The following is a 15,665-nucleotide window of genomic DNA, read 5'->3' on the forward strand; positions in this document are numbered from 1 at the left end:
GGTTCAAGAGGGAGGGGATATGGGGAATATGTATACTTACAGCTGATTCACTTTGTTGTACAGCAGAAACTAACACAACGTTGTTTAGCAATTATACTCCAGTAAAGATATAAAGAATAAATAAAGAGACCTGGAGCTCTTGGGTTTTTTGTCTTGACAAAGTGCCACCTTCCCAGCTCCAGAATCACCCTCCAGCCCTCAGAGATCACAGCCCAGCGGTTCAAGCTGTACCCACACGGACTGCGACATTAGGAATACATGAGGGACACTTCGGAGAACACTTCCCTCAGACCCCAAACAAGCAAACTGAACAAGAGCAGCCCTGGACCCTGCATCACAGCGGGGTATTTTTACAGGTGGCTGACAAAGTAATCCTGGCCAAAGTCGTGAAACCTTTACTTCCTTTTCCGTCACACTGCATTACTAAAACTTCCCATTCATTCTTTCTCTTCCATTCCACAGAGCCTCCTACATTTACCTTTCACTTCACCTAAGTTATTACCTCCAGCAAAACCACAAAAATTCTAATCCCTCCCCATTATTTCCATAGATCATCAAACTCAAAGTATTACAAAATAAGACAAAAACTGGGCAAAATATGTTTTGGCTGGGGGGTGGGAAGGTGAAACAACTTAAAAGGAAAAAAGCTGAAAAACATCAGAAGTAATGAGTGAAAGAAAAGATGGACAGAGGGCAGAAGGTGTTGAGAAAAGTCAGGTGTACAGGGCACCGTGCTAGGTTGGGTGAGGTGCCCCCCGTGCACCCTGAACGGCTCACCCCTAACGGCGGAAGCCCTTCCACGACGTTCTTCTTTCCGGAGAGGAGATCTGACACCGGCCTCTTCTTCAGAGAGTCCCTCCTGGCGCGGTACCTCCCCGACGTGGTGAGGTCCGACTCGGACATGGAGGGCGTCAGCAGCCCGTCCCTCCTGGGCCGTGGGCCTTCCCCGGGCGTGGGAACTGGGCTGCCGGCCCTCCCCTTCCTCTCGGCCTCAGTGACGTGGGCCTTGGGCTCAAGGCTGTGCACGGGGCCGGCGGCCGGGGGGCCGGGCGCGTGGGGGCCGCTCAGCGGGGCTTGCTGGGAGTAGCTGCCCCGGGGCGCCCGGGCAGAGGGCTGCGCCCGCGCCCCGCGCTCCTCCTCCAAGTCCTCCTCCTCCTCCTCCTCGCTGCTGTGTATCAGCATGGTGGCGTCTGAAAGAGACTTTTTGTGACCGTATCTCAGGCTCTCCTGCTCGTCGTCCTCGTCTCGCTTTGTCCTTTCCGTGACGACGTTCGGCTGGGAGTCCACGGAGACGGCCCGCGGAGCCACGTCCGCCGCCGACGCCGACATGGTCCTCTCCTTGAGCCGCAGGCCCTCAAAGCCGTGGGTCAGCCCCGCGATCTCAATGCTGTTCCGCTTCTGGAGCTGGGCGTGCCGGGCCGAGGTCAGGGGCTCGCTGACCTCCTGCAGGGAATGCGCCACCGGCAAGCTGTCCTCCTGGAACGTCTGGACCGAGTGATGGACCCGCCGGGTGATGAGATCGGGGTTGCTGCTGCTGATGTAGAGGTGGCGGGACAGGTCAGGGGTGCTGTTGGCGGGCCTGGGGTACGGGTAGGGGGGCGGCGGGCGGTACACCTGCGTCCTCATGATGTTGGGGGCTGGGTAGTCCCGGGCCTGGAGCTGCACGTTGGTCAGCTCGGGCACGCTGACGGCACCCACCACTGGCCGCCTCTCTGCGGGGTACGGGTAAGGGGCCTGGCTGTGGAAACTGTAATTCAGGTTGAACGGGTAGTGGGCCGACGGGGGGGAGCTGAAGTGCGCGTGCTCCCGGATCTCGGGCTGGCTGTAGACCAGCGCATCGGGCCTGCTGTACGCGTACGAGCTGCCGATGTTGAGGTTTCTCAGCGAGTGGCTCTGCCTCTCGGCGGGCGCCAGGCCTCTGTGGAGCTGCTTCATCACCGTCTCATAGTCGGGGGTCGGGCGGTAGGACGGGGGGATCAGGGCGCTGTGCCGGTGCGACGGGACATAGTCAGGCCTCATGATGTCACTCCCGGTGATGCTGGGGTTCGAGGACATGGGTGAGGGCTGCAAGTAGGGCTGCGGGTTATTTAAGGAGCTGGTGCTGTGTGCACTGTAGACGCTGCCGTTGCGGAGGCGACCACTCAGGTCGATCTGGGCTCGATCCAAACTCGTCTGAGAGTGATAGTAGTATCCATTCTGGTTGGTCACAAACAGGTTATCTGGGGGGAAAAACAAAACATTTAAAATGTACATTTTACAATGAGATTTTCTAAATGTACAAAACTGGGTCAATTGCTCTAGACAAATACTGAGACAGGCCCCCAACGCTGATGACATTCTCAGCGTACCTCATGAAACTCCACCCTGAAGGGACCTGGCTCCAGCCACAGCTCTGAGTGACCCTGCACAGCGGGTTTCTGGGAGCCTCGCCTCCTCATCTAGAGAATGGGGATGGCCCTGCCTACTCTAAGGGTGGTATTCAGGATTTGACACCCAATAAAGAGCAGCCAAATCTAAGTCCAATATTAAGAGGACAACTGTACCACAAAACACTGTCTTTTTCTGAAAGTCAAAAACGTGTTTTAGGGGCTTCCCTGGTGGCGCAGTGGTTGAGAGTCCGCCTGCCGATGCAGGGGACACAGGTTCGTGTCCCGGTCTGGGAAGATCCCACATGCCGCAGAGCGGCTGGGCCCGTGAGCCATGGCCGCTGAGCCTGCGTGTCCGGAGCCTGAGAGGCCACAACAGTGAGAGGCCCGCGTACCGCAAAAAAAAAAAAAAAAAAAAAAAAATGTTTTACTAGAGACACAAAGCAGACTTTCTGGAACTCTGGGTGACTGCAGGCGGAGATACTGTTCAAGGCTTTGGGTCTCTGACCCTGCTTTCTCCCCTCACTGGAGATGTGGCCTTGATGATGCTGAGCTAGTTCAAGCACCAACTGTCTGTAAACAGTTCCTTAAATGAAACTCTAGGTGGGCTGTATAGATTCTTCCACAGTGAAGACACAAAAGGGCAATAGTTGGGCAGGATCTGAGCCTCTTCAGGTCCAACAGTGTCACCAGTAGCTGTATACCTCACTAGGGGCCAGAAGCCAAGAAAACCCTTGCTAAGACAGCCACACCTGCCCCCTGCTCCAGCCCCCATGCTTCAGTAAGATTGGGGTCCAAGCTAGCAGAATCTAGCTTGGCTGTGTGTACACCTGTTCGGGGCTGGTAGGAGGCATGCTTCTTCAGTCCAATCTGTAGTTCACCTGGAAAACTAATGAGGGTGATTTCTAACCATCAGAGAACAGCTGGCATCGAAAAGCATTCTTTTTTTGATTCAAAAGCCTCTTGGCGGTTCAAGTGCCAAATGATTATCAAAGTGAACATGCCACAGCCTTGTGTGTGGCACATACAGCCACAAAGGGATGGGCCTCAAACGCACCACTGTTTCCTCCTGTGGACACACAATGCTTCCTTGTTCCTGTCCATTTCCCGTATCTGGAACACTCTGCAATCTGCGTCTATGGAGTCCCCGCTACTCACTGCTGTCACAGCCCAGCCTCATTCAAACCCGTCCAGACTAGCACGATAGCCGCCGGCCTGGCCTCCCCATCTCCAGGCTCCTCTGGGTACTCCATGAACCATTCATTTATGAGTCTGTATGTGTAAAAGACTACGCTAAGAACTAACGGGGGGAAAATGACTGGAATCCAGATAAATATAAAGGGAAAGGTGTGTACCAAAATCACCAGAATCCAAGGAAGAAGCGTGACAATTAAAGGAGATAAGCGTTACAGGAGTCCGGAGGAGGGAAGGATCGCTTCCAGCTTGGGCCAGGCTGATGGGACAGGGAGAAGACCAAGAACAATCCCCCAGGGGATACAGCCCTCAAGGGGCCTTGGGGTGTGTGGGTGGGGTTTCATCAGGAGCCGGACTCTCTACCTCTGAATGTGCGCGGATCGCTCGGATCCCCCCTCCTCACCTCGGGAGGGCAGGCACAGCCACGTGACGAGTAATAGTCAAGGGGCAGTGAGCAGAGGGCACAGAAGCCATTTCCATGCTCCCTTCTCCTTGCCACCGTGCCCAACATTCCAGATGGAAAGGGACCCCGGCCCGAGTCCCTGGGGAGGCCGACGTGGCGCAGAGCCCTCCTGCCAGTGCACGAAGGACGGGTAACCTGAGAAAGAAGCAAGCTTTCCCGTGTAAGCCACTAAGAGTTTAGAATTTGTTCCCACACCGCAGCCTAGCCCATCCTGACTGGGCAGAAGCATGTGGGCAGGAGGGTGCGTGGGATAAAGACCCTTGTGGGTGACTGAGCAGTGCGGGCAAAGCTGGGAGACGAGGCACAGAGGGCGTGCTCGGTCTGGCTTGAGTACCAGGTAGCCGGAGAGGGTCCAGAACAGTGGGGAATAAGACAGGAAGAGTAGCATGAAGAAACATCACAGAGAACGCTGAACACTAGACAAAGGAACGATCGTCAGGGAGATGGGATAAGATGAGCCTGGCTGCTGAGTGTCAGGTGAACCAGGGAGAGTGGGGATTGAAGACTGAAGATATCAGCTGCTATGATGCAGGAACTAATGAGACGTTTAAAAAAAAAAAAAAAAGAACTGGATTGGCAGGAGCAGAGGGACAGGGCGAAGGGGACATGGAAGAGATGTCACATGGAGCTCATCAGAGGCGATAGGGTTTGCAACTGTCGGGGTATCGAAGGCAAAAAGAGAAAAGAAAAATTACACTCAGTTTGGAATCCAAGGAACCAGGAGTGTGACTTCGTCGTAAAGAAGTAAGGAACTTGGGCAAAGGGACTCGTGGGCTAGAGGGATGGGCTCAAATGCAGGATGTCAGTCTTCAGCGAGCTGTGATGGTGGATAATATTCACTGAGCGCTTCCTACTCAGCTGGGTAGCCCGCTGAGGGCTCACATGCAGTAGCTCCCTTCACTGCCCCAGCAGCTGTCAGACAGATGAAATGTGGGGCTGGAGCACAGCAGTGACGACGGGGTGGGAAACACAGACAGTCATCCTCGCTGAAACCCGAACCACGGATGAAACGAGGCCGCTGCGGAAGCCCGCGGGGGGAGAGGGGGCCCTGGGCAGACTTCGGGAGCCGGGAGCACCGATGGTACAGGAGGAGGGAGAACCCAGTGCGGGGAAGAGAGGTCCGTCAAGAGGCTAGACTGCTGGAATCAGATGGGAAGGAGAATGCGCGGGGCTCTGGGGACCTGCGAGAGGGCAGCTGGAACGGAGTAGCAAAGGTAGGAGAAGTAAAGGGGTAACCAGGAGGCAGAAGGAACACACACGCGTTACTCTCAGAAGTGGGGTGAAAAATGAAAGAAAAAAATAATTCAAACTGCACTTTGGAGAGAGAAGAGAGGAAGAACAGTAGGATGCTTGCAGATGGAGGAAAAGGGATGAACAGCAAGGAAACACTAACAGTGCGGAGAGAAGAGCCTTTTCCCGGAAGTGGGTGGGAGCTGGGGTCACAAAACCAAAGGAGGGCAGCGTGCAAGGAGGAGAAGACCGTGAAGAAGGCGAAAACATCCTGAGGGGGACACTCTGGGAACCCAGAGCCCAATCCATCCCCTCCCACCCACCCGTCGCACTGCACAGAAAGTCTCATCTTACACACAAGGCCCGGCACCAGCAATGCGTCACCACCCACCTTCCGCTCCCTTCACACACCATGTTCTACCAGTTCCCTGTGGGACTGAGTCCAGCCACCCCCTTCCTTGTTTGTGCCAATGCATTCACTATCCACCCCCCCTTCACAAAACCAGGAGCAGCAATCCCAGCAGGAACCCGCCTCTCTCTACATATGGATATCTACCCATCTCTCGAGGCCCAAAAAGCCTTTCTCAGTCTCTCCAACATGATGAGCAACTGCTCGCTCGCTCTCATCACAACAATCATGTTCTCTTTGCATTTAAGTTATTTGTGTACCTGTCTTATCCTCCACTATTAGATTCCAAGCTTAAGATATGGAATTACTTCTCTGCATAAATCTCCTCAGCCTTTATAGTAGAGCCCTGTAGGCAGAGTCTGTAAACTGAATGCTGGAGCTTTAGCTCTAGCTTTACAGGTCCCTATACTCATCATGTGAAAGATGAACATAAATAGATAAAAATAAAATGTTTAATACTTTACAGTGGGAAGGTCTCAGGCAGGAAAAAACAAAATGAGCTTGGGACACCCCAGGCTGGAAAGCAAGGAAGCACTCAAAGGCTACTGGGGGTGTGTTAACAGGACATGGGAACCACTGTGAAGGAGTGCCCGTGGGCCAAATTTGAGCATCAAAATTTGATATTGAATATTTTCCACCCATTTCCAAAAAACTGACTATAATGGCAGCTTCTTCTATGAACCCAGGTTGGCTATAATCATGACAACAATTTTGGAAGGAACTTCAGCCAAAAACTATCCTAGCTTCAAGATCTCCAAGTCCTCATTAATTTATTCATAATAATTTTGTAAGGCATTTCAGAAATAGTGTACTTTACCTTGGGAAGAAGTGTATGGTTCCGTATAATGTCCATTATAATGCAGCTGAGGTGGGGGAGGCATCACATAGGGCTGGGGTTTAGGCTAAGAAATGGAAAATTGTAAACAGCATTAAAACACATTGCCTATGTAATATGTGTAAAGTAATTTTCTGCTGGTTTCTTTCTCTCCATTAAAAACTTCTAAAGCAGCCAAACATATTATATATGAAAAATAAATATGAAGACCCTATAGCTCTTACCATATCTATCATTTTCAGTGTTTCATTTTCAGCGTATCATTTCAGTGTTTCATTTTCAGTGCCAGAATGGCAATGCTAAGCCCTATGCGCTGATATCAGACATTAGACAGCACAAGAAAACAAGCTGTATCCAAAAAGTTAAGAGCAAGAAGGAATAGACAAAAATTTCCTGAATTCTTATGTAAACAATTGAACATAAGAAGCTTATATGTAGTATATTTAATCTTATTAGGCAAAATCATCTAGTATTTTAAATATCTACTGATTACTCTTGGCTAATAGTCAAAAAAGTTTTTTTAACATCTTTATTGGAATATAATTGCTTTACAATGGTGTGTTAGTTTCTGCTTTATAACAAAGTGAATCAGTTATACATATACGTATGTTCCCATATCTCTTCCCTCTTGCATCTCCCTCCCTCCCACCCTCCCTATCCCACCCCTCTAGGTGGTCACAAAGCATCGAGCTGATCTCCCTGTGCCATGCGGCTGCTTCCCACTAGCTATCTATTTTACGTTTGGTAGTGTATATATGTCCATGCCACTCTCTCACTTTGTCACAGCTTACCCTTCCCCCTCCCCGTATCCTCAAGTCCATTCTCTAGTAGGTCTATGTCTTTATTCCCGTCTTACCCCCCTTTTTTTTAACCCTTAGATTCCATATATATGTGTTAGCATACAGTATTTGTTTTTCTCTTTCTGACTTACTTCACTCTGTATGACAGACTCTAGGTCCATCCACCTCACTACAAATAACTCAATTTCATTTCTTTTTATGGCTGAGTAATATTCCATTGTATACGCGTTCCACATCTTTATCCATTCATCCGATGATGGACACTTAGGTTGCTTCCATCTCCTGGCTTTTGTAAATAGAGATGCAATGAACATTTTGGTACATGACTCTTTTTGAATTATGGTTTTCTCAGGGTATATGCCCAGTAGTGGGATTGCTGGGTCGTATGGTAGTTCTATTTGTAGTTTTTTAAGGAACCTCATACTGTTTTCCATAGTAGCTGTATCAATTTACATTCCCACCAGCAGTGCAAGAGTGTTCCCTTTTCTCCACACCCTCTCCAGCATTTATTGTTTCTAGATTTTTTGACGATGGCCATTCTGACCGGTGTGAGATGATATCTCACTGTAGTTTTGATTTGCATTTCTCTAATGATTAATGATGTTGAACATTCTTTCATGTGTTTCTTGGCAATCTGTATATCTTCTTGGGAGAAATGTCTATTTAGGTCTTCTGCCCATTTTTTTTTTTTTTTTTTGCGGTACGCGGGCCTCTCACTGTTGTGGCCTCTCACGTTGCGGAGCACAGGCTCCGGATGCGCAGGCTCAGCGGCCATGGCTCACAGGCCCAGCCGCTCCGTGGCACGTGGGATCCTCCCAGACCGGGGCACGAACCCGTGTCCGCTGCATTGGCAGGTGGACTCTCAACCACTGCGCCACCAGGGAGGCCCTTCTGCCCATTTTTGGATTGGGTTCTTTGTTTTTTTGTTATTGAGCTGCATGAGCTGCTTGTAAATTTTGGAGATTAATCCTTTGTCAGTTGCTTCATTTGCAAATATTTTCTCCCATTCTGAGGGTTGTCTTTTGGTCTTGTTTATGGTTTCCTTTGCTGTGCAAAAGCTTTGAAGTTTCATTAGGTCCCATGTGTTTATTTTTGTCTTTATTTCCATTTCTCTAGGAGGTGGGTCAAAAAGGATCTTGCTGTGATTTATGTCATAGAGTGTTCTGCCTATGTTTTCCTCTAAGAGTTTGATGGTGTCTGGCCTTACATTTAGATCTTTAATCCATTTTGAGCTTATTTTTGTATGGTGTTAGGGAGTGTTCTAATCTCATACTTTTACATGTAGCTGTCCAGTTTTCCCAGCACCACTTATTGAAGAGGCTGTCTTTTCTCCACTGTATATTCTTGCCTCCTTTATCAAAGATAAAGTGACCATATATGTGCGTGGGTTTATCTCTGGGCTTTCTATCCTGTTCCATTGATCTATATTTCTGTTTTTGTGCCAGTACCATACTGTCTTGATTACTGTAGCTTTGTAGTATAGTCTGAAGTCAGGGAGCCTGATTCCTCCAGCTCCATTTTTCATTCTCAAGATTGCTTTGGCTATTCCGGGTCTTTTGTGTTTCCATACAAATTGTGAAAATTTTTGTTCTAGTTCTGTGAAAAATGCCAGTGGTAGTTTGATAGGGATTGCATTGAATATGTAGATTGCTTTGGGTAGTAAAGTCATTTTCACAAAATTTTTAATATGAGGTTGGACCTAATATTTAAATATGTATAATATAATAAATATTATATATATTATATAAATATTAGGCTTAAGCTATGGAAAATCACCATTTCTTTGGTCAAATATCAGCACACTTTTGTGGTTCAAACTAAAAATTAACAGTGCTAAAAGCATATTTTACTAAGGAAGATGACATCACTAAAAGAAAAAGACCAATTGTATTTTTCCTTTCTTACCAGAGACATCCTCGAAGAAGACCTCCTCCTAATTGGGTTCACTATGACGGTCTGAGTTTGCCTGTAAAATAAGACATGTCTTTGAGAAGAGCATATGTATATATATACACACACTCATATACACATAACCTTCCTAATTCTACCAAAATAAGTTAATAAGAAGGTAAAATGATAAATCTTCTAAAGCAAAAGACAAAATAATCCAATCATAAATTAGAGAAAAGAAAGGAGATTTTCTGTCCTTACCTGGGGCCTTGGTCCTTTCCTGATGCCCAGATCCCTCTGACCACACTCCAGGGTTTGAGCCTCATGGGGCATCAGTCACCTGGACTACCAGAGGGATGGGCAGCAGTAACTTTCCCTGGTCCATTTGGGTGGAACCTCTGGAGTGATCAGAAGCAGAGGGGAAAACAGGCCACGCCAGAGGGCCGCAAACTCATCCCAAGGGAAGCAAGATTCAGTGCAAATGCATCTCCTCTGTAGGCCTGGCTCAGCACTGACCACCTCCATGAAGAGATAAGGTTATAACTTTGGAAACTTAAGAATCTATATTTCCTCTAAGGAACTAAGACAGGGAAAGCAAAACAGTAGGAAAATTGGTTTGGTGGGCCTGTGATAAATCCATTCACCTTCCTTAGCAAGAAACTTCTCTCTGGTTTTAAGTGTACTTTTTAAAAAGGAATGAGAATATTCAGGAGTGCCGACCGACTAATATTTATCAGATAATCTGAGATTTTAAGACATTCACAGCAAGCTCCATCTTTGAATAAATGTAGCTCACAAACAAGAAACAGAAAAGTCCTTTGGTAATTCAATCTTTTTAAAACAGAGGTAGACATTTTTTTATTGTTGTTCTTATGTGTGGTCAGTTATATTGCAAATAAGATCTAGGAACCTAAACACATAGGATTCTTGGCTTTGTTGATGTAATTTTGTCAAAGCACTTTTTGAAAAACCTTTGACCATTTGTTCCTAGCTCATAAGCTTATGTGACACATAATTACTAATTACAAAAATATTTTGTGACCCTTGGTTATAGTGTTCTAAGGACTAATTACTAGAAAATCCACAAAGTAAACACTAGCTCCATTTAATCAGTAAATTTACCATAATATCAAGCCTCATGTCTCATAAATTAACATTATTCTTAGCACTCTAACAACTAATTTCCTATATTCAAACCCTAAATATTAGCTAACTTTTACAAGATTTTTGAGATTAAAAAAATTTTACTGATTATTAGGAGCTTATCAAGTAGCTACAGTTGCTTTTAAGAGTTGAGTTTTTTTGATAAAATGCTTTCTTTAATAATATCCTTTTATTATCGCTGGAAGGTATTAAGATTGTTGATGAAGAATAGATGTCTCAAAAAAAAAAAAAAAAAAAAAAGAATAGATGTTTCTTTCCCAAAGGATGTTCCCCATTCTGCCAGTAATTATTACTTAACAATAATAAAATGGATGTTAATTCCATTAGACTGCAAAAATACCTGCATCAATTGGTAAAGCATTATATATTAGTAAAGGAGGAGGCCTCCTTAGTGGAACAAGTCAGGAGGGTGTGTCTGGGCCTTTTTTTTTTTTTTTTTTAAGCCCTCCTTAACTGCACATTAATATATTCTTAAAATTCGTGTCCAGAATTTGAAGACACTGCATTTTGTAGCCTTGAAATTTTCTTTCCCTTTATTCTCCATTGTTAGGACTAGGTTTAGGCCAACTGGGTCCTTTGAAGTTTATATTTAGTCCAGAGACTCAGTAAACTGACCAAACTTTTAAAGTACTATAAATTCAAAATTCAGAGATGGGGAGAAAGGTTGCTGATAGAAACCTCCAACACCATGTCCAGGATTGCCCAGAGGAAACAAGAATAAACTTAAGCGTGTTAAACCCAAAATCCAAGGGTGCAGAGCTTAGCAGCACAGGCGGCAACTCCCACACTCGGGATCTATTTTGGCACCTTGCTGGCGGCAACCAGGATGGAGGTGACACTGCCCCTGGAGAGGCCACTTCTGCTGAACACAAACTAGTACGTCTTCCGCCTGCCAAACTGTGACGGAGGCAGCCACACCATCAGTTCTAATATTCTAACCTCCTCTTTCTTCCTGCCAATATTCTTATAAAGGCAGTTTGCTCTGAGATCAGCTATCCTAAACTGAGTACACAAGAGAAAATGGGGTAACTGTTGGTTGTGTTTTGGGGCAGTTACTATGCTGATGGTGCTGCTAAAACTGAGGCAGCTGAAGAACTTAGAAAAAAAAAAAGAAAACCACTGGAATGTGTGTACTGGAGATGACAAAATAAGAAAAGGCTGCTAGCCCAAGTAAAACAAATGATATTACTTACTGAAAACAGTGCTGAAGGCTATACCTGATTACCTCATGGGATCCTAACACCAACCCCATAAACAAGGCCAGTTATTATCCTGATTTTACAGATGAGGAAACTGATCCTTAGATTAAGTAAATTGCTCCTGGCCATGTGGCAAATAAGCAGAACTGGCACTTGAACCAGACAGGTCTGTCAGACTCCTGAGCACATGCCCCTAACAGCTGACTATCTGTCTCACCCCCTCCCAACCTCAACAGATTCGTAGGCTCCATGGAGGCAAACGACACACCATGGTACCACTGGTGCCTGGCACACAAGGAAGGTGCCAAATGTTTGCTGAATAAATGAATGAAATAGTGAGTGAGGACTGAAGTTGATGCTCATGGCTAAGCATTTACAGTTGAGCTGTAAAGGCTGTGAATTGCTAAGAGTCGTCCGACTTTCGCTTTGTGAGCTTCCTTTCTTATGTATTTCTAGCTAGTGCAAAGGAGTAACTTTGGATGAACAAAAAATATGTTGGATGGTGGAAATACCTAAGAAGTGTTGATCTTAATGACCTTCCTTTAATGGGATAGGGGTTACTCTCTTCTGCCAAGCCTCTCGCAGTCTCTTCAAACCCTGCAGTAGGCCTCAAAGAAGTGGGGCAACCCCATCCCCTTCCAGGCAGGGCCTACTCCAGTCAATCTCCTGATCACAGAAGTCTCCAGAACAGAGACCAGCTGCCGTATTCACCCATATTTAGTTTACACCTAAACTGCAGGGAACACAGACCAACCCTCTGACAAGGCTCAGCAAGCAGCCCACTGGTGACAGAAATCCAACTTCCCCCCTCTAGAGAAAGTCTGTGGAAACTTCTACCACTTGGCTTTGCAGGTTGGGGGATACCAACCTCCCCAGAGAGGAGGGAGAAAAGCCTCCCATACCAAGACCCCTCTCAAGAGTCCTCTTCCCTTCCAGGCTCTTCTCATATAAATTCAGGAGGTCGACTATAGCATGACCAGTTCTGGGGCTTTGGGTGGGGAAGAGGGCGAGAGAAGTCATTTCACCTAAGAGATTGACATTACCTCATTTAATTCCTATTCCAACCCTAAAGAAATGTTAAGTAAAAGCCCCATTATATAAATTAAAAAGCAAAGAGATTGTTGTTATCTAACATTTTTAAGGCTTGGGTGACATAAAAAAGATGATTCTGTTACCTAATGTACTTTGAAAGTGGAGAGAGAGAGAGCAAGACTGAAGATGGATCACGCCATTCTATAAATTCTAAAATAGAGTCATCTAGGTCAAGGTTAGAGGACTCACATGAGGCCACCCCAAACACCATTAGACAATGTATCGGGACTGAGGAGCGGGGAAGGGGACACTTAGGAGCAAAGGCCTCCTTTCTACGCAAGCAGAGTCCGTCTCCTGAGCCACTGGTCGCCCCAGCCTGAATCTGATGTCCAGAATTCACTGCCCAGTTCCAGGCCTGCTGCAGTTTCATTAAATGCCCATCTGGACCATGAGAACGAGTCTATCAATACTTCAGAATCATTATCACTTTAAATGTGACTAAGCACAGTCTGGATTGAGAGCCTTAAAAGAAATGACCATAAAAATTAAAGTTATTGGACTTCCCTGGTGGTGCAGTGGGTAAGAATCTGCCTGCCAATGCAGGGGACATGGGTTCAAGCCCTTGTCCGGGAAGATCCCACATGCTGTGGAGCAACTAAGCTCGTGAGCCACAACTGCTGAGCCTGTGTGCCATAACTACTGAAGCCTGCGTGCCTAGAGCCCGTGCTCTGCAACAACAGAAGCCACCACAATAAGAAGCCACGCACCGCAACGAAGAGTAGCCCCCGCTCTCCGCAACTAGAGAAAGCCCGTGCACAGCAATGAAGACCCAACGCAGACCAAAAAAAAAAAGGCGGCTTCAGCAGTATTCCAGATGAGAACTATGGCAGCCAGCACTAAGTCATCAGCTGGAAGAGTTGTATAAATGGTCAGATTTAGATATGTTTTGAAGGCAGAATTTGCAGAGCATAGTGACGAAATGGATGTGGGATGAAAGAGAAACAGGAGTTAAGTAGGACTTCTAGGTTTGGGGCCTGAGTGACTATGGTGTGCCGTCATCTGTCGAAATGGGGGACAGCAGGAAGAAGCAGACTCTGGGGCGGGAAGAGAAGCACATCAAGAGTTTGGTTTTAGGCATATCAAACTGGAGAAGCCTGTTAGGCACCCAAGTAGAGATGTCAGTAGGGTGTGCAAGTCAAGTGCTCAGGGGGAAGACAGGACTAGAAATGAAGTCGGGTGCATTTTAGTATATAGATGCTGCTTTGAAGCCTGGGTCAAGCCAAATCCCCTAGAGAACGAGTGTAGATGAGAAGAGGTCCGAGGATTAAACCAGCAAAGCCGACTGAGAAGAAATAGGCTTAGAAAGAGAAAAAGCAGGAGAGGGTGGGGTCCTGGCAGCCAAGGAAGAGCAGGGTGCAGGGGGGAAGGGATGAGCAGAGGTTTGGTGCTGCCCAGGAGTCAAGTGAAAGAACTCCTGAAATGACCACTGGGTGCAGGTCACTGTCACTCTGACAGTGGCGTGGCAGCTTGGGGGAAATGGGGTGGAAGGAAGGCGGGAGAGCAAGATTACACAACTCTTTTGAAGAAATCAGCTGTAGAAGAGAAGAGAGATACGGCACCGTGGTTAGAAGGCATGTGGAATGAAGGAAAAGTTTTAAGAGGTCAGATATTACAGCATGTTTGTATCCTGACAGGAATGATCCAGCAGAAAGGGGGAAACCCATGTGGGCTAAGGAAAAGGTACATTTAGGAAGAAGGGGTATAAATTCTTCAAAAGGCTTGAAAAGCTGAATAACCTTTTTTTACTCAAAATGTTGATTAAAAAAAAAAAATTCCATTTTAGCTTTCGTGAATTAGAATAATTCTAGTTACTAGCTGAAAGACATCTTAGAGGCATATCTGTCGTTATTAGAGGTTGGTCCAAAGCTAAAACTGAGAAATAAAAGTTTGACATCCAAAAGTAAAGAGATTATTATAAAAATGTTATCTTTTCTTTTTTAAATTTGCCTTTCTAGATGATATACTATAGTTCGAGATGAAAACTTCTAAGCTCATCACCTCCCACAGTTTCTGTGAGCAGGGTATACTTACAGGCTGCACTGATTCAATCTGTAAAACTTGTGTCGCGCAACACAGAGTCTCCACACGTATTTTGCTGTTTCCATGTCTTCCTAGCAAACAAAATATGCACAAAATAAACAAAAGCACATCTACAACTTGACACAGAGCTTATCTGAGAACAAGACAGAACTGGGTGACATATTATTTCAAAGTCACTTTCCACACATTGGGATTCTCTCATTTTCTAAAATTGCACCCCTCACGTGAATGTTGTGATTAGGACTCAGATTATGAAGACAAACAAAAAGCTGCTCCACAGTGTGATTCTTATATTAAACAGTTTCAAAATGACTTAGAAATTTTAAAATTATGAAAATGTCCACTTTTACTACTGACAACTAGATACTCAAAGACATTTTTAAATAAATCATTTTTATTATTGATGACTAGATACTCAAAGACATTTTTAAACAAAATGACTCAGTGACATTGCTTTTGTCAAGAGAGTAAAAGTAACTGTGAAATGGTATTTCTAAAGAGCTGTTCACTTATCAGTGGAAGTTAAGATACCAGTGTTTACTCTCTCCCATACTTAATAGTCCCTTAAATTTAACTTAGAGATCATAATCAGATAGTATTTATCCAAAGACTCATTCATTTATTCAACAGTATTTACTGAGCAACTAATTTTTGCTAAGTACTACTATACAAAATGTGATAAAGTATTATAAAGTTTTATGTTTTATAAAACTATGAAATACTATATAATTTTAATCCTACCCCCCCCAAACACACATACACACAGAAGTGTTAATTTTCAGGAAAAACATTACATACAGATTCCTAATGTTTACTCACAGTCTGAAACTGGATGGTCTCCTCTTTATTTGACAGCTCTAATGCAAAAAAGGACTTATTGTGGGACATGTTAGCAATATCATGCCACCTAAAGAACAACAAACAGCAAATGGCAATGTGAGTGCTCAGGTTTTTTACTAAGAGATAGAATATATGAGTTTTCC

At 45.6% G+C, this 15,665-nt stretch overlaps 1 protein-coding gene across 2 annotated transcripts in view; it reads right to left on the reverse strand.

The window, feature by feature from the left end:
• The window catches only part of PTPN21 (protein tyrosine phosphatase non-receptor type 21), a 68,902-nt gene that overhangs the window by 12,645 nt on the left and 40,592 nt on the right, over positions 1-15,665 (reverse strand). For both annotated transcript variants that reach the window (XM_082617191.1, XM_082617192.1), the window contains exons 9-13: positions 15,502-15,589; positions 14,674-14,753; positions 9,203-9,263; positions 6,480-6,564; positions 778-2,219 (exon numbers count right to left, since the gene is read on the reverse strand). In XM_082617191.1, coding sequence (XP_082473317.1) covers positions 778-2,219; positions 6,480-6,564; positions 9,203-9,263; positions 14,674-14,753; positions 15,502-15,589 — 1,756 coding nt within the window. The remainder of the gene's footprint in view (positions 1-777; positions 2,220-6,479; positions 6,565-9,202; positions 9,264-14,673; positions 14,754-15,501; positions 15,590-15,665) is intronic.

The sequence above is a fragment of the Mesoplodon mirus genome (genome assembly GCF_964341445.2).
Source record: "Mesoplodon mirus genome assembly, chromosome: 4".
NCBI lineage: Eukaryota > Metazoa > Chordata > Mammalia > Artiodactyla > Ziphiidae > Mesoplodon > Mesoplodon mirus.